Source organism: Oenanthe melanoleuca, chromosome 1A, assembly GCF_029582105.1.
Source record: "Oenanthe melanoleuca isolate GR-GAL-2019-014 chromosome 1A, OMel1.0, whole genome shotgun sequence".
Classification (NCBI taxonomy): Eukaryota; Metazoa; Chordata; class Aves; order Passeriformes; family Muscicapidae; genus Oenanthe; species Oenanthe melanoleuca.
In genome coordinates, this window is record NC_079334.1 from 47,398,466 (window position 1) to 47,422,132 (window position 23,667).

Below are 23,667 nucleotides of genomic sequence, written 5' to 3' on the forward strand. Positions count from 1 at the left end.
TGAGAAATTAAAGCACTGATATAAAAATTACATATTCTACACTATGAACTTGCAGAAACCAACTCGAACCATAAAAATGTTACATATTTTCAGACTTTATATTTTTACTCTGTTTTTTAACTTTTTAAAGAATTAGTACTTCATTCCATTATCCATTGTATCAGTTTTACAATATATGGAAATGAACCATTGACTGTTTTATCACTTTTAAGTTTATCTAGGTAAATATACTGAAGTATGCACATTTCTGTTACTTTTGAAGAAGTCATCTTGATATTACAGACACTTAGATCAAGAGGAGTTTGTTGTCTTAGCAATCAAAGCAACATTTGGACTATGATTAACATACATTTTCTTAACATGATGAGCATTGCCTGCATATTATGGATTCAGTGGCTGCAGGTAATGCTGATGAAACAGTACATCACTTCTCTCTGACAGACCCACCAATTTTTTAACAAGCCTAAGGCTTAAACACTGGCTGACCCTAGGAAAAGCACACCATTTGTATTTGCTCAGGAATAAGATCGATTTCAAAAACTTATTAAGAAATGCAGAGGGTTTAAGTTTAATGTTATTAGAAATAATTTTAAACTTCTAAGGATCTACATCTGGAAGAAATAACAGCAGTTTGATTTTGAAGATAATCTATAGAAAAACCATTGAGTAATATTAACTTTATTACTAACTGAAACAAATAACAGTAAGCACCAACATGGTAAGAAGTGGTCCACGGTACTCAAACAAAAAAGCAGTTTTGTGTTTCAAAATTATTTTGAGTATTTTTATTCATATCCTTGCAACAGTAACAAGAAAAAAGTAGCATTAACATAAGGACAGAGCTGGCAAGTACAAATCTTCTTTAGAAATTCTGCAAAAAATAATGGCAGCAGCCACTAATAAATTGTTCAAAAGACTGATAGTAAGATTTGCGTTTCAATGGTTTATATTGCAAGGAAGAAAGCTTTACATATAATTTTTAGGGTAATTCAACAAAAAAAATAAAGCTTCTATGAATAAAGCTTCTGTAAGGATAAAAATGTAATTGCTTTCACAATTTATTAAGAATGAAAATAATAATTATTCACACTTGTTAGATACTTTGGAATTTTGAAAAATAGCAGCTAGGGTAAAGTTAATTTTCTTCACATGGATCTATTCTTCAATTGGTGCTGAAAACAGTTGATAATATGGATTTTTTTCCTAGATGCTGAGCAACATCTGCACAACAACAAGACATTTTCTGCTTCTCCTACTGCCCTACCAGCAAGGGGGCTGGGATAGGTGACCTAACTGACACAAGGTTATTTTCCAAACCATATGACATCATGCTCAGTACAGGTAGTGGGCAGAAGAAGGAGGAAGGGGGGGATCATTCAGAGTGATTGCATTTGTCTTCCCAAGTAACTGTTACATGTGATGGAACCCTGCTCTCCGAGGGATGGATGAACACCTGCCTGTCCATGGGTAGTGGTGAACAGATTCCTTGTTTTGCTTTGCTTGTGCTCATGGCTTTTTATTTCCTTATTACACTGTCTTTATCTCAACTCATGAGCTTTCTCAATTTTACCATCCTGATTCTCTTCTTGCCATCCCACTCGTGGGGAAGTGAGTGAGCAGCTGCATGGGGTGTAGTTGCCAGCTGGGCTTAAACCATGATAAACTGCTAGAGTCCAACTGAGGCAAAGCTGGGACTGGCTCTGTCTTCCTCATAATGCTCTTCCACATACCAGGAGGCACAACTCAAAGCTCAGTTCCCTCAGTCTCTCCTCACAGAGCTGGTGTTCCTGCTCCCTGAGCAGTTTGCTATTTCTCTGCTGAACTCACACATATCAGTTAAGATCCCCCTGGTACTAGAAGGCCAAAAACTGGACACTGTGCTCTAGATGACATTCCGTAAGTGCTCAGTAGGGGCAAGTAATCACTCCTTTCCATCTCCTGATCTGCTGCCATTTGCCTTCTCAGCTGCCAGCTCATACTGGTTCATGTTCATCTTGCTCTTCTAGCAAGACCACTAAGGTCTTCTCAGCAAGCTCCCTGGGCAGGCTATCACCAGGATATCATCACAAGAGGATATTCCGTCCCAAGAGCAAGGCTCTGTACTTGCTTTTGCTGAACTTCCTACACTGTGTACCAGTTATTCCTGTCTGAAGTGATGCAACAGTGGTTAAAAACCTCAAATCATCCAAGTCTAGCTCAGGATTACAGAGAATGGGGAAACCCTGAATTTGACTTTTCAACTAAACAAACATACAAGCAAATAAGTACTCTATGCTTCTCTAAAAACTTCTGAGTTTAGAACTCTGTCAGAGTTACCTGGATTTTTAATACAGATCAACAGAAACCGCAAAGACAAAACCACATCTCATATATATCACCTCTCTTGTAAATCTCATTCTCCCATACAAACTTTCTTGTTCTCTTCTCTTGCTATTAAAAAATTGTGAAAACACCCAGATGATCACAGATGGCGCTGATATTCAGGTGTTTTTTCCTGACATTTCATCCTTCCTTTATAGCATAACTTGCCCATGGGATTCAAAATAAAATAAATCAAGACTACAAGCTTCTCATCCATCCCATGTGTATCATCAGCACCTTCTGGCACATTAACAGTGACAAGGTAACACATTATCAGAACACAAGATTACATACTTAAGGCTTTGGATATCACTCTTCCATTCCACTTCTTGATGAGCCAATACAGATTTTAAATCTTGAGTCTCTTCTGCTATTAATTTTGATTTCTCCTTTTCACTTTCCAACTTTCTTACTTCTCTTGAGATCACTGCATATCGATTTTTTTCATGCTCTATTATTTGTTCATATTTAAGAAGTATGTTTTGAATTTTCAGCAAAATAGCAGAACCTATTTTGAGATAGAAAAGACAAAGATACACATATACATAAATACTTTCTAATGTGTAAATTATTTGATTTGGTGTAGGTGATAAAGTTTAGGTAGTGGAAATTCTCTGTGAGAAGAGGCCACGGGTTGCACCATACCAGACAGTGACAATGGACCCACTGCAGGGCACAGCTGAGCCTTTCAGCCCTGCTTGTGGCACTTCAGAAAAATATATTTAGGAGAAGACAAAACAACCACTCAGGCAAAGGAAAAGGAAACAAATAGCAAAAACAAATAGCTGCTCTGTGTACACACAGGTCAGTGAAAGGGGAATCAAGATACCTAGGACTGCACACAAATACAACATGTTTTAAAAGAGAAACTTTTCCTCAGAGAAACATCTGAGGAAAAAGTGACTTTAGAACATACCTGTATGATCCACAGTAAGCTGTTCTAAGAGCAACACAGCCTCTTTGTAGGTGGATGTTGGTATTTTGACATCCTCTGATGTTGTGTCAGATGAATGAGTTAAATCAAGGTCATCAGTTACATCCATTTGTATGCAGACCTACAAACAATGAAGTATTTTCTGTATATAACTATGTAATTGTACAGATGCATAAATGACTCATTCTTTCAGTCACAGTCCATATCTGATAGATCCCATCTGAGTGATTAAAAGGTGATAAAACTATTTATCAAGAAACTAATTTTACAGTACCTTATTCCTTTCACTTGCTGTTTTTGCTGCAGGTCTGGAAAACAGAAATATATTTCAGTTCAGGAGTGTTTATCTTGCATTAAGAACAATATCTAAAGTTGTTTTGGAAATCTAATTTCAGTAGGGAAAAGAAGTTTAATTAAAAGTTTAATTAAAGTAAAATTTAATACAAGAATTTTTTTAGATTAGGTGAATACTGGAAAAAATTATCATCATTATTGGAAGATGATTTTTTTCACAAGATATTAAGCAAATAGTTGAAATAACTGTTCACCCAAAGTGATAGGAATCATACAGCTACAGACATGGAGATATACAAATACACAGCTATGTGCATTCCCTGTTTAACACTAGAGGTTTAGTTCTCTTCAGTATTTAGACTGTTTCCCTTAGAGGTCAAAGAACTGCAATTTTGGATTCTCTACTCTACTTAGGCTGACTGGAATGGAGTTAATTTATTTCAGAGCAGCCCACACAATTCTGTGTGTTCGATTTCTGACCAAAACAGTGTTGACAACACAGTAGTGCTTTAGCTAATGCCAAACAGTGCTTGTACCCTGTCAACAATTTCTGTTTCTCATTTTGCCCCCTACAGCTAAGTCTGAGGTAGGCAAGAAGTCAAGAGGACACACAGCTGAAGAAAAAAACATTAAAAAGGAAAAAACAAAAACCCTAAGAAGTATGTGATGAAATAGCAACTTTGTTCTAGTAAAAGTCTCTCCTCTCCCTTTTAAAAAATATGAAATACATGTTTACATATACACTGACACTCAGGTAATTTTACAGCACTTGTGCACATTGCCTTTTTAACGAGCTTGGCCAAGATGTTCAAAGCACACTAAGCAAAAAAGATGTGTTCTGGAACACAAAAGGCATCAGGTCATTTTGCCAGATGAAGGAACCAGTGTGCACATCAGGTTTACAAAAAACTTACCTTTAGCTTTAGGTCAGTTTTTATCATTAAGTAACTTTTAGTTCTAACATTCCTTATATTCAGTACCTTTCTTCCTCTTGAGATATTTCACTGGAAGTGCTATCATCTGGTACTTGAAAATTATTCCCACTGGAAGAGCTCATCTGCTGATTAGCCTTCTGCTTTAAAGTCTGTCCTTTATCTTTCTTTGCAACATCATGATTCAGGCCAAATTCACTACATTAAACAGAAAGATAAAAAAACTACCAATTGAGTAACATCACAGAAAATATTTCTTTGAAACAGACATAATTAAGATGATTCCAGAAGCAACTGAGATGAAAAATATCTCTGACAAAACACACACTTAACTCCAAGGATTGTGGAATATTTAAAAGTATTTAAAAAACCTTGCCCCAGTAATGAGGGGGGGAATGTGGAACCTGAACTAGATTCAGGCAGTAACTTATATCCACATTAGAGGAAGTATTAAGAGCAGAGATTCCTTTGAAGGACAGACAGAAAAACACTCCTGCTTAGGATTTCATAAAAATATCAATGCCTTCTTCAAATTTTTGAGATTCATTTGGTAATATATTTTCTCTTCCTAAAAAAAAATATTTTTCTTAAATGTTTCTGAAGCAGTGGACTACTCAGTATTGCTTTCAACATTAGAAACTGCTTCAACTAGTACAATATTAGAAAACCCTAAGGATACTTAAGTAATCCTACAAATCAGAATTAGAGATGATGACTTCAGTTTATACTTTCACTGGCATTTTAATAATTTCTGACCTCTCCTCAGGTGAAAAATTCTTGATGACTTTCTCTTCTGTAGTGTTTTCATCCTCCATTTTTAAACAGTCATTCTTCTTTAGTATAAGCTTTTCTTTCATTTGCTGATTAGTAATGCTTCTGGGTTGTGTATTTAATTTATCATCATTTTCCTCTTTTGCCACTGTCTGCATATTGAAACATCTTTCTTTGCTTTTTTCCTTCTCAACCTACAAAGTTAAGTTTCAAGTATTAATCAGTATTTCCATAAAAGAGAAACACAATATCAATTCAGAATTTCCCTCTGAGAAAGTGTAAAATGAAAAGTATTTATAGACAAGTATTTCCACAAAAATTACATTACAAAGAGTATTGTCATTGAAAACACTTCAAATTCACTCATGATTCTGTGATGTAACAGAAGTACAGTCTTTAGGAAGAGAACAACAGTGTATCTTATGAACAACAAAAATGTAAAAGCATTACTGATGGATTAAAGAGTTAGAAGAACTGCACAATGTCAGTTATAAAAACAGAAGTTAAAAAAATCAAGTGGAAATGTGTTTGGTTACTGCTTCCCTCATGGAGGACAGGTAGGGTAGCAGGGAAGAAGATTCCAAACCCACAAGCAAAAACAACTCCACTCACAGCAAACAGGAATTCAAGTGAAGGGGAATGAAAACACATCATGGAGAAATCACAGCAAATGGAAAGTTCAGTCAAGACCCTGTTCAGAAGCTATTTTCATTCTCTGTTTCAGAACCAAAACTGATTTAATTGTGTACTTTTTTAATGTCAATGAAGTGATAACTTCTTACACTGGACCTGAGTGCAACATACTGTTAAACTGGAAAAATAGTGCATTCTGTGTTTTCTGAAAAAGGGGGAAAAGGCAACTCTCCACTACTCATTCTATTCATAAGTATTGTATTTTCATTTAAAAAAAAAAAAATTTGCACAAAGCATCTTCATTTAATGATGAATAGCTGAAGTGAACAGGACCATTGATATGGAGAAAGACTAAAGAATAAGGAGTAGCAGTTGAACTACCTCTTTTTGCAGCTGTATCTTTTCTTTCTCCAAAGCCAGGAACACTGTTTGCAGCATTCCTACCTTACTCTTAAATCTTTCCATATCTCGTTTTAGCTCTTCATCAAGACTCTTTTCCAGCACGCCACATGATTCCTGAGCACTAGTGAAAAGACTTTTTGTTTCTGTTTCTCCTATATTACTGTTGATAAGGCAATCCTTGGGAACATCATTATTAAATCCAGAGTATTTTTCAAGTTTCATTTCTGTTACAGAATGTGCATTTTCATCACTTGTACAAACAGGTCTTATTTTAGGAAGAGTATTAGAAATGTCACCCAAAATACTTGATTTTAAGCTATATCTCAGGGAGTAAGCAGGACCTTCCTCTGCATTTTTACTACTTCCATTATCATTCTCTTCTGTTTCCATAGTAGGCATTTTCTTTTTCTCTCCTTTTCCTAGAGACACCTTTCTGTTATCTACACTGTTAATGCCAGTTTCTTCATCTGTATTCCAGGTATCTTCTACATTTGTCTTTAAGGTATTACAATCAGGAAGAATTGGAAGTACAATTTCCATTTTAGGTACTTTTCCGCCCAGTTTAAGTTTAGTATCTCCAAATTCACCTTGGCTTTCTAACTTATCACATGATTCTGTCACAGGAGATGAAATAATGTGAGAACTCTTCAATTCTTCACCAAAGCCATCTTCTGGTATTTCTTCCACAAGGGAAGCAGTTTTCCCAGCTTCATTTTCACCAAACAACTGTTTCAGCTCTGCTGTAATGTTTTTAAAATTTGTTTTCAATTCCCTTTTCTCACTTTCAACCCACATTCTTTCATATCTTTCTTCCCAAGTTTTTAGATTTGACTCCGTGCCAGCACTGTGCGATTCCTCCCTTTTTGTTAAGGCTTTCTGATGTGAAACTTCTGCTTTGTCAGTCTGATTTTCATGTGCTGATTTTTCTATCAGGCTGGTAGTTTCTAAAATATATTTATCCTTAAGTAAACAGGTACAGACAAAAAGATTATCAAGAAAAAGGAAGTTACAGTTAGTCTAGGTAATTTCCATTGCAAACTCATCCTATCATGTAACAGAAATAGCAACATCTAGATATTTTAAAAGCAATTTTTATAATATAAATCAAGGGATACTAAATTAAAGGTTCACTGAAACCTTTTTCTTAAGAATAAAGGAGTTATAAAGGAGTTACTAGCTACTAGCACTTATGAGAGACAACAGTTTTTCTAGGACTGGAGTTGTCTCAATGAGGGTTACTTTAGGCCTGCCTGCTTTCTGCCACCAGTGGCCTTTGTTAGAAAGCAATTTATTTTTTCATGTTTTATTGCTTTAATACAATTTTACTTTAGAACTGCCAATATTTCCTCATCTTTTTCCCCCATTATTCTACTGTCCAGCATTTTACAATTCCCTGCCAGCCAAGCTAATACAGTGTTAATGAACATGACAACCTTTTCATTGTCCACCACATAGAGAACTGGGCCTATTTCTTCACCCAAGGTGCCGAAATGTTAAATTCCATTCTGAGCTCCAAAGAAAAAGCATTTATTAGGGAAACTTGTCCATTCCTTCCCTTATCCCAAAAGTCATGAACCCAAACTTATGTGAAAACCATACCATGCCTCTCTCAACCCCGCCCAGTCTTCTCATGTCCCTCACCCCATGGCCCTGCTCCTCAACACCTCTGGCTGCTTCCATCATGTGTTACATTTCTCCCAAAATGCTCCTTCCCCATATGCTTCCTAGTGCCTTCCATACAGGGCTAAGACCATCCAACTCTTCTCTCTCTTCTTGATAGCCAAGCCCTTCTCTGCAAAAATTCCTGCTTTCAAAACAGGGAAGGAGCACCTCAGCCAACTACCATCTGTGTCAGCCTCTCCATTCCCCAAGTTCACTGCCCAACCACCACCACCTCCCAGTAGACCTAAGTTCCATGCCCTGTTAATATTTCAGCACACCTGGGTGTGGGGTAGAAGTAATTTGCTCCACTGCCCCTTGAAGTGCTACAGAAGATTCCAAACCCCTCTATCCAGGCCTCTGCCTCTCCTGTTGTAGGCCTAACAGGACACCTGCCTTATTCCTGTCTAAACTGCCCTCTGAAAAAAACTTTTCAAACACTTACATGGCCAAACAAGCACATATTTTGCAGAGGTAGGGAAACCAGTGAGAAGATCAAAAAATTTAACTTTTTTTTGTTTCTTCTTCTCTTATGAAGTGGAAGACCAAGCATACTTAGTCAAATGTATCAGTATACTATAAAGACAAGTTTCCTTCTTTACTTGAATGTGCATTTTGCAGAGAAAAAGATGAATTTGACTGCACTGTTTCTCAGTACCATCCAAAAGGAAAAACACTGAACAAAGTCTAAGCAAACCAGGCAGAAAAAAATTAGTGTAACAGCAAGTATTCAATATAATGATAAGCATTTTTCCCCATCATAAGAAGTCTGCATCGTATTTTACTTCAGGCTGTTAGACAACCTTTATCTACAGGATTCTCCAGAATTATTCACTGACTGGTAAGTTTCCTTTACTTTACATGTGTATAATACATAATTCTTTACTTTACAGTGTGTAATACAATTTACTGATTAAGACTCTTAATTCTAAATCTTAGGTGTTACATACCGACACTCCGTAGTTTTCAACGGCATCCTTATCATCTTCTTTTTCAGCTGCTGATGACATATGAAAAGTAGATCCCGAGTACTCACCTACAGTGAGAAAACTGTATTTTGATAACCATCAAGACCTAATATTACTTATTTACATTTGGAGTGCATCTTGAATCATATTTGTGAGAAAAATTTTAACACAAAATAATGCATCCCCTCTAATGTGTGAGTTCCTAAATACAAAAATTACCACAAAACAAACTAGAGATGCATCTGTGTACATTTCTTTCTTACAGGGCATTTAAAGGAAATTTGCTGAAAATCACTGTAAGTGGTCACAAATCAACCAATCCTGTTCCTTAAAGGTGTATTATCCCGATCTCTCTCTTTGAAATACTGTGTACCATAGAGTAACTAGTTACATGGCTCCAGTAACTGTGATTTCCCTATGTGCATGCATGCAGTGCACAAAAAAGTCATGAAAAAAATCACAGCTTTGAAATATTTTTAGATCCCAGCTTCACCCTATGAAACAAATTTGAGTATTTCAAACTGGTACCTTATCTCTTGCAGAAGACACAGATGGGAACTGAAAGACAGAGTTCTGTAATGCTGAGAAACAATCCATGATCTGAACACTTCGCTCATACTGTTGAAAACCAGATTCCACTCACTCAGAATTTCTATATAATATGGGCAGGTCAAAAACTTCCCAGAAGCACTCACTCTGGCAGCTACCCTGAATCTCTGTTACCCCAGAAAACTGGATTCCAGATAATCCCAGATACAATCTAGAAGCAGCACCTCACTGTCATTGTTCTTGTAGAAGACATGTTGTACACTTTCAAGTGATAAGTTTTCAGAAAGAAACAAGTCCTAGCAACTCAAGTGGGGAATCTAAAAACAAAAAGATGGAGGCTTTTCAGCCTTATCACTCTGCACCTCCTGTCTTGCTCCATAATGCCACTGATTCTAAACAATAGCCTTTCTATACACAAAGTTTCACTGCTAAAGAAGGACATGATATCCTTCCCACAAGAAAAATGAGCAACACTGAGAAAAATAGGTAGGTATCATCATAAAAATATAAAAAGGCACAACCTCACTTGGCATTTTCTGCTTTAGGTGAGTACTTTTGCAAACCTTCATTCCTTGAAGGGTTCTTAACATTTGATAAAAACTCAGAGTTACAACTTTATGTTTGAACTGGAGTCTGAGCTCCTCAGTCAGTCAGTCATAAAGCTCTCCAGAAGTCAATTCTGGCCCCAAGCTACAGTGTGAAGTAACAACCTTTTCCTCCCACCTCACTGCTGGTTAAAATTTCTGAGTTTTTTTTTGTAGATTTGACTGTTGGGTATTTCAGCACAAGGCATTTTACAACACACAATAGTCATTAGTGGACTGACTGCACTTATTTCACAGGGCTGTTACGATGATCTCTTGATAACTCTGATGCATTTCAGATAGTCTGATAAATACTAAACACAATAATAACAGCAATAATTAGAGATTATATAAGAATAACGTTCTACAAGGAACATAGGCATTTTTCCCTTTTCCTTGCTTCTCAATGAGAGGAGCTTTAGACTTTACTCATGCTTGTAGATATCCCAACACCAAGCCATTTGCTGGAGCAGATGAAAGCTCCAGCCAGAAGTAAAACTAGACAGATGTGCTGGTGGTCGAGGAACATTTGTAGGTAGTATCACAGAAATTACTGCAGAGAGTGTCCTAAGTTATCACTACCAAGACTGCTGTAATCAGAAGCAACTATTTAGTCTTGCCCATCAGAGAAGTTTTCAACAGCAGCTATGCTGAGTTTCAAGTAAGCAAGTCTTCAAGTAAGATTTAGGATCTTTGGAGCCCTTAAGATCTATTTGACATAGCGCTTAATCAGTCTTGGAATTCCTGTGTAACTGGCAGAGAACAAGGGAAAAGGCAGAAAAGACACAGGGCAACAATGTTCTTCCATCTTCAGGACTGCCTGAAAAGGGGAGATGACAACATGTATGCTGGAGGAAGCCAACACCACAGAAAAGTAGACAACAGGAGGCAGCAAACATTTACAGGTGCATATTTCAGTAGTCCTTCCGTTTCCAGAACACCTTGTTAAAACATATAATAATTTGAGGAATAATTTAAAATGAGGAAAAGATTTGCAATTACTATGTGTCTGTCCATGAAAGAACAGGACAGAGATGGTCATGAATACCTTCAATATCCTCGACATCTTCTAAATCAAATTCCTGCAACAGATCTGCAAAACATAAAACAGATGCCATATTAAATACTCCTGAAAGATTATGAAGCTAAACCCAGAATCACTTAATGCAAATATTACCTGATTTCTGCTGCCTCTTTTTAGGAGAAGTTTCATGCATTTTCAAAGCAGATATGGGAGTCCTCAGCTATGAAAGACAATTCAATGATAAAACAACAAATTCAAAGTAACTACAAACTATTTAAAGAGCAGAGTAATTGGTCAGTCTGACAGGAACAAATGCTTACCTGTGAATTGTTAGGTTTCTCCAAAATGCCTAAAAGTGAAAAATATTTTGAGAAATGTTATTTTTTAAAATTGTGGGTCCCTTTTACTCCATTCAACATCAGTAGTTTCTACAACTAAGCATTAGCCACAAGCATTATTTCATCAAGAGTACAATACTGATCATTCCATTTACCTCATCATGCAGCATGTGTCATAGCATACAAGAAAAGAACAATGCCTACTTCCCACCATGCCCTTTGAATTTAAAAAATAATTATCACAGAACTAGGACAATATAGGTTAAGCAGTAAGGTCATGCTTGCTAACAGAACAAGATTAAAATATTTAGTCCTTTTGAGGAGCTGAATCCTGCTTTCTAAAAGGATTATTTCAAAAGCCAAAGCTGGTCTGCTGTAACGAATGATCATAAAACAGCATTATGACTGTGATTATTCTGCAAGTTCTTAATATTGAGGAGAATTTTCCTTTCCATTGGTGGAGCTAAGAAAACATGGGTGCAGACACCATATATGTCTAACAAGGTAAAATCATGTCAGTGTTCATCAGATTGTTGTGGTTTAGCAAGCAGGGGAACAGCAGAAACAAATGTATGGTTTTAACATACATTTATAAGATAGTTCCAAATATTTTTTAAAATTTTGTCCAACACCAAATAATTTCCAAACCCACACAATCCCACCTACATTTCTTAAATTCTCTGCTTAAGTCATCTTATAGTTTGAGTCCTCTCGCTAAGTAAGTGTATGAAAGAATACTTAGAATTATTAAAAATGGCCCCATGGCAAAAATTTTGTATTCAAATACATTTTTTATATGAAAAAACCCCCTCAAACCAACATTAAAAAACAAACAGCATTCAATTTCAGTAAACATGGTGGTCCAGCAGTGTGGAAAGATTACTATAACCACCTTTTACTATCTTCTCGCACTGATCCTAAACTTGTCTTAGTAGAACTCTTGTGTAAGCAGAATTCCATGACAAATAGCTAACAATTACATTTGAAGCTCCTGGAAGCTTGTAAAGTTTTCTCAAGATGCTCAAGAGACAGCATCACAAACTACAGGCAGAAATCCTCACCAAAAACCCCTGCACTTGCAGTCCTATTTTAGATTGTAGGCAAAGCACAACATAAAGCTATCAAAATGCTACCAAGTAGCTAGGGGGGGCAAAAATGCAAAGCCAGATTATAGCTGTCTTATGCTGCATTATCATCTAAGAATGTCAAATGCTGAGAAATGTCAGCCCTAATAGACATACACTGCCATTGCTATGAAACAAGAACCTGAATCAAAAGCACTACATACTCACCTGAAGAACACAAATAATGCAAAGAATTTCCTTTACAAACTGACCAGCAAGTGCTATGATTACTGGCATTAATGGCATTAATTACCAAACAGTAAGCACTTCATTGGCATGGTTTGCTCTCACACAATGACAGCATTTCTAAGACAGACACAGATAAAAGTTTACTTTAGCCTATAAATTCTTACAGATAAACACTAGCCCACCAGGAAGTTACCATTGTCACTTTCCCCTGAAACAAACTGGGAGCACGGTCCATGTCTCTCTGCAGCTGGCAGCAGCACACCACATGGTATATTTCTTGGCATTTCAGAATCTGCCTGCGTAGCCTAAAACACATGAATAAGAATAGGTACAAATGCATTTTCAACTCATTTCTACACAAAAAGCTCCTGCTAGATCAATTAATGTAGCATGGTATCAAGTATATTCTAGATACAAAAACATCTTTAAGGTCCTTGACAAGAATCCATCGAAACACAATGTATTGGAAAATCACAGCAATTGTGCTTGTTTTCAGATCTTAGGCAAAACCTTCACACCACTATTCAGCCACACTGCCAAACCTTGACAAACTGGACAAGCTCAAACAAGAATTAACTCAATGGTAGCTCAAGATACAGGTTGTGAACCAACATCTGCATGTCTGCAGTGGTCCAACATTTGTACTGAACTTGTAAATGACACTCAAGTTGGTACTGACATTCCCTAGGCTTATATCCTGCGGTGGTAAACGAACACACTGCTGCTCCCAACTGCATGAACCATTTGGATTGAACAAAGATTAGCAAGGCAGAGCTTACAACTACCTTAAAACTAATATTTTAACCTTGTATTTTTAAGAAGGGGATGGGAAGAGTTCTTTCTTATCAAAAGAAGAACCAGAGGGACTTAGCTACAGATCTTGCTGATTACCACAGACAGGAAGAACAAAAAAGGCAAACAAGGTCAGCATGTGCAGTGTCTCTGTTGAACATGACTTTAAAGAGGGCCAGAGTACACCTACAAAAGGTAGAGAGGATCTGTGCAGAAGCAGCTAGATGACATCTAGGTTGTAGACCTCAAGGGCAACAGCTAACCAGGTCAGCAGACTAGGGCTGTAAGGTGAAAAAGCAATAATCCTGCCAACCTCTGTGAAAAGGTCAGAGTATTTTAAGTAGCAAGGAACTTCACAGCTTCACTGCTATACTAGAAACAAAATTCTAAGGGCAATTGCTGAGATTCAAGCCATTAGCTCAGTTGAACTTCATCCCAATCCTAACTGAGCAGCTGGCTTAGAGCAGAAGTATTTCAAGTGCCTCCAGTTACAAACATACAGCAAAAGGAAAAGAAGATGAAATACGCCTTATCAACAGCAGTGTTCAAATCAAAAGGAAGCTCTCAAGTGATTCTGGATCTTACTCCTACTTTCTGCAGTGGAAACCCTTGTGTCCTTCACAAAATATACCTCTGAATCCCAGGGAGATTCAGCATCTTCCTCTTGCTCTGCTCCCACTGTTGGAAGGGTACCTGTAAATAAGGTAAGAAGTAAGATGCTTGAGTGTTTGTACATCCAAAGATGCAGGTTCCATCGATGAGGACAAACTAAGAACCAAGTCTTATTCAAGTGCTTCTTCCCATCCAGACACATCATGTTATCTCCTTTACACTTCCAGCTCCTTTTGCTTCCTGTCTATCAGAAGATGGCTATGCACAACAGCTGACAAAGCTGCAGGCAATATCAAATATGCTTGGGTAACACTCAGGAAGATACTCCAGTATCCTGCAGTTCTGTTGTATACACAGTTAAGGTCTCTCAGCCTACAATTCCAAAATTTGGCATTTACTATCACTTTCCACTGTACAGGGGGTACCATAGAAATACCATCCAAAACCTCCTCACACTAACATCCACAAAGTCACCAAGAAACAATGCTCCCTTTGATGTACTATTAGGAAAGATCTTCCCTGACAAAGTTGTTACCTGGCCCCTTCCCAGGTGCTAGACACCTAAGTATTGCTATTTAAAAATAGAGGCTCAGATCTCAAATACTTAACCCAAACACATAAAAGCCATTTCTTGTATGGGGGGGTTAAAATTCAAACCTCTTCTCTAACAGACGATTTTAAAGTTCAGTCTCAGGGGGTTCCTAGCCAGATTTTACTATAGTATTTCTATTTTAAGCTACTCCATTAGGAAAAACTGATTCAGTATTCAATTGTGTGGACACATATACATAGAGAAGGGGGAAGGAGCTGAATGCCTGTGAGGGCACTCCCCATACAAGACGCAACTGCTGGTTCCAATCTGAACTGTGACTACTTACTCTATGCCAAATACACACTTATGGTAAAACAAATACAGACAGATGAGCAGGTATGGGCACAACAGCAGGTTCTGCCAGTGCCCCCTGCACAGCATCTGAACAGCAGCTACATGTGCTCTAGTAACATCTACTTAAACAAGCTGCCCTCTGGAGACAGACTATGGAAATGGTGCTTTCTCTTCTAACTGTCAGACCTCAGATCAGTATCAAAGTGCTCTACTCTGACTGGGCTGGTATTCTTTTCAAGCACACACAAGTGGTGCTGGAGAGACCACCTACATTTTAAAACTGGACAAGGTGAGGCACTGGAACAGCTTTCTCTCAGCTTGACTCAAATCCTCCCCTGGCTTCAGCCAAGATCAGTCCACAGCCTTTCAATGTGACAGTGCTCGTCATAAAAGGGAATACTGCTGTCACTCAACATTCTAGTCCTCCTTCTCTTTTTCATCTGTGCATTTTGTTTAGACCACTTCAGGGAGAATGCAGAACAAATCAAGAATGGCACTTGCTCCATAGTGCATTGCTTGGCATACAATCTCAGTTCTTTTAAGAATGAATGAAAAGCAACACAATCTGCTTTCCTTCTCTGCCAATGCTCATTAGGACTCACAGGCAAGAGAATATTTTGCTATCATAGGAATCAATCACCATTTAAATTCATTTTCTATGCATTAATATTTGTAGATGAAGAACTAGGGTCAGGATTTACAAAGTCATTTCTCTCACCAGAGTTGTCCTTTGAAGCTTTGTGGACTTCATGTCTATCATTACAAACAGAATTTTTCACATCCTCAACACCTGTAGTTTGTAGCTTTCTGCCAGCACTATCCTTCTCCTCTTCTTTGTAGTCAGATGATTCTTCCTAAAAGAGATCAACCAAAACAGCTGTAAAGAACAGTAACAAACATCATCTTTGCTGTTCCTCCATAAGCAATTCCTCGTGTCAGTCTAACTTCTAGCTTCATTTAAGTTACAACATTCCAGAGCATATTTCTTTTTTCCCCTCTACTTTACTCCACAGAAAATCATTAGTTTCCTGCTCTCAATCTTATTCAAAATTCTTTTTGTTTCCTCACTTTCAGCTATCACACCATGAATTTTCCTAAATGGTAGTAAAACTTCACGGATAAAAACTGTAACAGAACTGATAAAAATCTAACCGATTCCAGAGTCTACTGCTTACTCTTTCTCCATACTATATTACCATACCATAGCAAAGAAACTGTTTTGACTCCAAGTAAGACACTAACATTAAAAAGGGATGATGAAAAGATGGATATATGTGAAAGATAAGCATTAAAATAAATCCAGTTTACTATGTGTTTCTTACCTATATGACCCTTAAAAATACCCTTGTGATTGAATCATCCTTATATACTTACTTCAGTGCTTGAATGAAATGCTGCTTTCAAATCCTCTTGCTCATTTAAGTGCAAGTTTTCACTTTCTTGTTTCAGTGGTTTACAGACTTTATCATCTACTCCTTCATATTCCTCTTCAGTATCTTCACCATCCATGTGTTCAAGTATGACAGAGGTTGGTCTTTCACCTTCAGGTCCTGGGGTTTTTTCTGCTAACCAAGAATTATTACTACTTTCAAAGCTATCACTGAAGTCTGACTTTTCCTCCTTAACACCACAACTATCTAAGAGAGGCTGAGGTATCTCTTTTTTCCAGTCTGTCATTTCAGAGCCTGCAAAACAGGAGTCAGCCTTCCTGTGAAACGTCTCCTCAATCACGTTCTTCCTGTTCAAGCTTTCCTGCATATCTTGCAGATTATTTAGATTTTGAAAGACAGCTTGTTTTGGTACTGACTTGCAAGATATTTCATTATTCATGATCTTAGGAGACACTGCAGTTTTATTTTCTTGAAACTCTTCACAAGACCCAGCTATGAAAGACACTGGAGTATCAACAGAAACCTTTACTTTTTCATCATGTTCTTTAGTTATTTCATGATCTTCACAGACATCTCCAGTTCCACACTGAGCAGCTCCTTCATGCTTTGCTTTACTGAAATACTCTAATTTCTGATTAATTTCCCCTTTAGATTCTGTTTTCTCTTCTTCCAGTATTTCATTAGACTGAGTTTCTTCATCTTCCAGCTCTTCCTCCTCCTTTTCATCTTCAGTAAAATCTTCCTCCTCTTCCTCTTCCTCCTCTTCTTCCTCATAATCTTCATCACCATCTCCACTGTCATTTTCATCCTCTTCCTCCTCCTCCTCCTCTTCCTCCTCCAATTCTTCTTCATCCAGGTTGCATGCAGCTGAGACATCTTGATTAAAAAATTCTTCACTGACTCCTTTGTTCACATTTGCACCTGATGGGATTCTTTGTTTGAGACTTTTCTTTGGCGAATTAGGACTTTCAATTCTAGAACCACCACCATCATCTTAAAGTACAAAAAAAGAAAAATGCATATGAACAGAAGGAATTATGTAAACAGTAACTGGCATGTTATCAGATTAATGCACAAGAGAGGATTTGGGAATATTTAGAAATGGAGAAATTAGGTTGGGCAGGATGGATGATGACCTTGATGAATGAAAAGGACTTAAGAGGGGATTAATATCTTCATTTTAATGACTTATTTTATTCTGAATTATTAACATAATAAATGTTTACAAAATGCTACTTTCCTCATTTACTATTAAAAAAAAACCCCCGAAATCAACCAAAAAAAACCACTTAGCAAATCTATGTTATGTATCAGTACATCATGCAACCTTTTGCAAATAACTTACTGTTTTTCCTGAACTGCTGTGAAGCACTCATTAACAGTGTCAGGTTTGGCTTCTGCAGCTTCTGTAAATAAAGAAGTAAGATTTTTTTTTTTTTTTAAACGGTAACAACAACAAATCCTTTGTTCACATTAAATCTTGAACAGCAAATATAATCAGACTGTCCTTATGATAGTGCCAGCTCCATCCTATACTTCTAACTACACTCCTCTCATATCCAATTCAGTAAGTATTTCACACTGTGCAGGCACCCTTCTGCAAACTGTTTTCAAAAATGCTCATGTGCATAACCATTCTAAAAAGCTGTTTCTAATATTTGCAATACTTAAGTAAAATTAAATTAGATTTAAAAGTGCATTTTCAGGATGCTTACTTGCAAATGTGTGGAAAGTAAGTAACTATTAAGATCCCCATACTTAATGCATGAATTTAGTCCCTGCAAGTACATTAAAAATAAAAAAACCCCTTAAATTTCAAAATCATGGCAGAAAAATGTGTCATTTCTATTTAAATCAGTGCAAGAAAATGAAATCAAGTAAAATCTAAACATGCTTGCATCTCCAGCATTACGGAGTGGGTTGAACTGTCACACTCAGGTTCTACATCACTGCACAATGCCAGTGCAACAGAGTTGATGCTCCAGACATCACTCAGAAGCTGATAATTATAAGGATCATTAGTAAAAAGAGCAGGCATGAGAGCTTGTAACTAACAAAAAGAATACTACCCAAGCATTGAAAAAAAAAAAAAAGAGGAAAAACATGCAGTATGAGATCACACGCAAGTACTGAATGTCATCTTATAGAAGAAAATAGATGACCCATTTGAGTAACTCATCTGCTCACTGAGCACTCTTGAAGAACCTGCTGAGGAAAGGAGAACTAGGCAATGAAGGATTTTTGTAGATCTTGATAAATAAATGTCCTTTATCACTTAGGAATCTATCCCCAAATTTACAGAAAACAGTAACAATGATTAGAGCAGAACAGGACAGGTTACAATAATAACTTGCAAATTTTTGAAGTCTGCAAATCTGACTCACATGAACAAGAAAAAAATAGAACTATATGGTTATCCTGTCACCTACTGCATTTTGGCTCCAAATTACAAATCTACTGCATACTCTGTCACAGCTACAGGTCCTTTAGAAAAAACTCACAGCAGAAGGAAGGCCAGTAGGCCAGAGATTGCTTTAAACAGAAAATAATATTGGCTGGAGCTGCAGTTTCTTTCAGTTCCAAAGAAAATTTGCCTTCAAACCCCTTATTTTTACAGGATATTTTTCCTGTAAATGCACCATACCTTGGGGGTAAAATCAAGTTCCTCTTCCTCAGAGGTATGCCAACTGTCATCGTTCCCCTCTTTCTCAGAGCTTCTTTAAAAGCAAAGCAAAATGAGTACTGTGTCTCTCAAGTCATTCCTCAGGTAAGTGTCAGATATTTTTCAAGTCTCACCTTATTGAATCTCCTTGGGAGAAGTCATCTATTGCTGTTCAAACATTAATCAACAAGTTGAAATTAAATTTAGCATGCTAAAAATTAACCATTTAAAATTAAATATTGAACATGGACAACTTTACACATCATAACAGAACGATGCTTTGGGAAGTAAATTCAGTACAAGGAGGCATAAATGACTGCACTTCCAAAACAACACTGAATTAAAAAAAAAAAAAAAAAGACCAGAGCTGTATCTCTTTTGGACTCTTATACCTAGAAGTTTAGAAAACATAAAAACACACCTAAACTAAAAGAAAAAAATTTAAAAAGCATACCTTTAATATCCTACATTAGTAAACAATTAACGAAATGGTGGTGGTTTAGCAAGACATTAAGAACTTACAAAGTACTTATCTTACACACAAGTACACATCACTAGCAGAGATTTATTATTTTATGTAGCATTATATATAACATTACACTAGGTATTACACTATCTGCTGGTCTACCCAGTTACAGATTAATTTGCAAAGATAATGAAAATCAAAAAGCATAATCAAGTTCTAAAGCTCAAGCAGAAGAATCACCAACTGTACACTGCATCAAAAAGAGAACTCAGCAGAAAAAAAACGGAAACCCAGGGCACTCTATAGCACATTCCAAGCTTTCAGCAGTGTTACAAACATGACTTGCACGTAGGATAATAGGATAAATCATGTCAGAAGGAACCTCAGGAAGTCTTCTAGCCAGCCTTCTCAAAGTGAGCTCAGCTATGAGGTCAGATAAGGTTGTTCAGGGCTTGATCCAGTCTGGTCTTAAACACCTCCAAGGAGGGAGACTGTACAACCTCTCTGTTTTATGGTTCCCACTCAATTAGAAACTATTTCGTTTCATTTATGCCTGTTATTATCTCTGCCACCTGTCATGTACCACTGGAAAGCACCTGGCTTTGTCTTCTCATCTGTACTAGAAGCTGCTGCTAGGTCCCCTGCAAATTCACTTCTCTAGACTGAAAAAAATCCCAGTTTTCTCAACCTGTCCTCAAAGGGCAAATATTCCTGTCCCTGATGAATCTGATGGCCTTCTACTGAACTTGCTCACTGTTGAAAGACAGATCTCTCTTGCACTGGAGGCTCAAATTTCACCCAGAGCACTGGACACAATCCAGAGAGTGCCAAGTAGAGCTGGATAATCACTTTCCTCAATCTCTTGGCTATGCTGCTCTTAATACAACTTAGGACACTGTTGCCAGGGCACCCAGCCGCTGGCTCATTCTCAGTTGACTCTGCCAAGACCCACTAGGCTTTCTCACCAAAGCATCTCTCCTGCCAGACAGTGCCAGCATGCTTTGTAACAAGGGATTGTACCTCTGCGTGCACACTTTGCATTTGCCCTGGCTGAATTTTGCTAGACAGGCCTGACAGACAGTTCATTTACACAGCCTGTCAGATTAAAAGCCTCTGAACTACTGCACTGTCCAGAAGTGCATCTACTGATCCTCCCAACTTAGGGCTATTTGCAAGCTTGATGAGAGCACAATCTAGCACATCACTGATCTACCAAAGAAACCTGAACTCTAGGAATCCAGCTTCAAGAGTGCTAGAACCTCTCAATTATCAACAGTTAAGATTAAATAAAAGGGCACTTCAATTTCAAAAACAGAAGGGGAAAATAAATACAACTCCCACACAATAGCTATTTCAGAATTCCTCAAGTTCTTGACAACTAGTTCTTGTTAACTACCGTAACAGCCAATCCAAGGACTTTGGAAGAATCATTAAAGGGAATAGAAAACAAAGGCATATCATGCCTGTTCTCCTCTGCTAGCATTAAACACGTAAGAGCCTGGAAGTTCTGTCTGTTCCAAAGACAGAGTACACATGGGAACATATTAATGAGTACCTCTCCTGACCTGCACTGGACTTTTGGACAATGAAATACAGTGTATGTCACGTGGAGAAAACCTAGAAACTGAAACAAGGACAAGGTAACAGTTAAAATACCAACACAGTCTCTAATTTCTACTGTTTCCTATTGCAAGCACACAATATTTAAATAATATTAGTTAGTTGTACATACCACAGCTTCCTGTAAACTCACTCAGTACCAGCAGTCTAACCTACCTGCTGATGTCCCAAGCCCAATAAAAATTTCTCCATCAGTGTGGAGCAGTCAGTTATCAGTCCTGATGGGTGACTTCAGTTATACTTAAAACTAGTACAGTTATAAGTAATCAAAAGAGCTATTAAGTTTTCTGAAATTTTGATTCCAATGAATAGATGAGGTCAGCTGGGTAGAGCATGGTGCTAATAATACCAAGTTTGTGGGTTCAACCCCTGTATGGGCCATTCACTTAAGAACTGAACCTGATGATCTTTGTGGGTTCCTTCTAACTCCGAATATTCAGTCATCTGTGAATAGTAACTTTAAGCAATGATCAAAACCAGGTCACATCATCCTTTAGAAGGCAAGAGATAAAGTTTATGAGCTACCTTTCAGACAGAACTCTGATTACAATAGAAATGGGATCTAAAAAAGCAGTCTCTGGGGATAGCTTGCTTCTACTTTAATTCAAGCCCATTTCCATTTCAGAGTAACAGAAGGGCTTATTTAAAAAATTATTTACTATGACTAATGATGCAAAGCAAACACTAAATTCTAAAATAAAAAACCAAGGCAAAACATGCAAACAAACAAAAAAATCACGCAAAGCCTGTCCTCTAATGTAGTTAATGGGACCAGTACCATCAAAATAGGGACCTCCAGGATAATAAACATCATAGATGTGTTGATATTTGTATACTGTACAACATGTTTCATATTTTAAATGCTACTGCATAAAGTACCTTTCCTTGATTTTCCTGTTCTTGATGTCTGGTTAGGAGATTGTTGCATTCCTATATCCATTTAGGAAAAGGCATGGAAAGGACAGATGGAACAATGACATCAGAATAAACTGGAATTTCCAGAAACTTGGAAAACATAAGCAGTACGTCAAAACAGCTACAGCAATGGGAGAACATACTGTGACTATCAGCCTATTCTACAGTTAGAAGTGCTAGAAAGAACCCAACCACAATCTACAGAACTCTACTCTCAAGGGACAGTGTCAAACTAACTTAACGTACTTGCTCCACATAAAACATCCATATTTCAGTATTTTGAAACACTGAAACACATTATCAGAAATATACTCGCCTAACAATTTTCTATTTCCCTCAACAACTACTTGTCTAGCAGAGATGAAAAACAAATTCCTTCATGGCTGTAGAGTGCATTACACATCCAGCACACAAAATTCCTTATTCTAAGCATCTCAAAATCCATATGTGTAAAGAGCCAAACTTTAGAGACTATCCAGAAGTTTCAAGGAAATCCTGGCTCCTTGTGCTCAGACCAGCATGCAACTTTAAGACATTATGTTATTTACACATACTCATCTTAAGTTACAGTTTTAACACAGTCTTTAGTTATCCCTCCCTAGAAAAGGAACCCAGACACTTGTTGCCTTAAACCAGCTCATCTTAAAAGTTGTGTCGGCTGGTGCCTAATACAAACATAGGCTACTTCTACCTCAGCTTGAAGAGTCCTGCTTACACTCATTTGACCATGCTGCACCATCCACAAACAAAAGCTATGCCACCAGCCAGAACACAGACACTACAAGAAGGCAGCATGTTCCCCCTATATACAGGGGGCTATATATATAGCAGGCCACAACTGGACCAAAATGGATGTATCATGCATATGTGTTTGTGTGTACCTATCTATGTGCTGTGGAACACAAGTTCAGAATATAAACCACTATGCATCTGCTCTACCTGTCCCATTCAGTAAAATTCTCTATTTTAAGGCAACAAATCATTCTGTTATTGCAGCTGACACCAAATTTCTTCAGGATGTAACATTTATCTCAGAGCAGAACAGAGTGCTGCTTATATGGATTTTACCACATGGGATGAATATGGCAAAATTACTTGTAGCAAAACAAAATACATTTAAAGAGTTAAGAAAGGACCTCATGATGGTTTCTCATCCCTTCTACATTTCTGAGTTTTCTGAAGAGAGCTTTCTACTGACCTTCGAAGCACTTAATTCTTTTCTAAGAGCTCTATGATGGAAACCCAAGTTTCCGTAGGGATCCAGGAACATGAAAGGAACAATACATCACACAATAAATATTTAAATAAACAAAAGCCAACTTTTGAAGTAGGCTGAATTGCTCATTAGAAGAGAATATTTTGAAAAATATTCATCAAGTGCAAAGGCAGCAAAAGGAACAAGGACAACACTGAAGATCCCACAAAAATTGTGCAGAAGAGCAACAGAAATGAAAATAATTCCAAAATGGGTTTCTCTGCTCTCCTGAGATCATTCCAAATTTTCCTCTAACAGAGGCTTTGAAGTCTGTTACTGCAGCATATCAGTAGGACTCTCACGATA

At 37.4% G+C, this 23,667-nt stretch overlaps 1 protein-coding gene across 1 annotated transcript in view; it reads right to left on the minus strand.

Annotated features, from left to right (window-relative positions):
- Positions 1–23,667, minus strand: part of ANKRD26 (ankyrin repeat domain containing 26) — a 48,791-nt gene that overhangs the window by 19,311 nt on the left and 5,813 nt on the right. Inside the window, exons 7-23 of the mRNA XM_056516327.1 lie at positions 22,071–22,121; positions 19,240–19,273; positions 19,088–19,160; positions 17,789–17,849; positions 16,427–17,436; positions 15,771–15,906; positions 14,186–14,247; positions 12,956–13,067; positions 11,432–11,460; positions 11,265–11,331; positions 11,136–11,180; positions 8,937–9,022; positions 5,278–5,486; positions 4,570–4,719; positions 3,570–3,603; positions 3,278–3,416; positions 2,656–2,869 (exon numbers count right to left, since the gene is read on the minus strand). Of these exons, the coding sequence (XP_056372302.1) occupies positions 2,656–2,869; positions 3,278–3,416; positions 3,570–3,603; positions 4,570–4,719; positions 5,278–5,486; positions 8,937–9,022; positions 11,136–11,180; positions 11,265–11,331; positions 11,432–11,460; positions 12,956–13,067; positions 14,186–14,247; positions 15,771–15,906; positions 16,427–17,436; positions 17,789–17,849; positions 19,088–19,160; positions 19,240–19,273; positions 22,071–22,121 (2,512 nt within the window). The remainder of the gene's footprint in view (positions 1–2,655; positions 2,870–3,277; positions 3,417–3,569; positions 3,604–4,569; positions 4,720–5,277; positions 5,487–8,936; positions 9,023–11,135; positions 11,181–11,264; positions 11,332–11,431; positions 11,461–12,955; positions 13,068–14,185; positions 14,248–15,770; positions 15,907–16,426; positions 17,437–17,788; positions 17,850–19,087; positions 19,161–19,239; positions 19,274–22,070; positions 22,122–23,667) is intronic.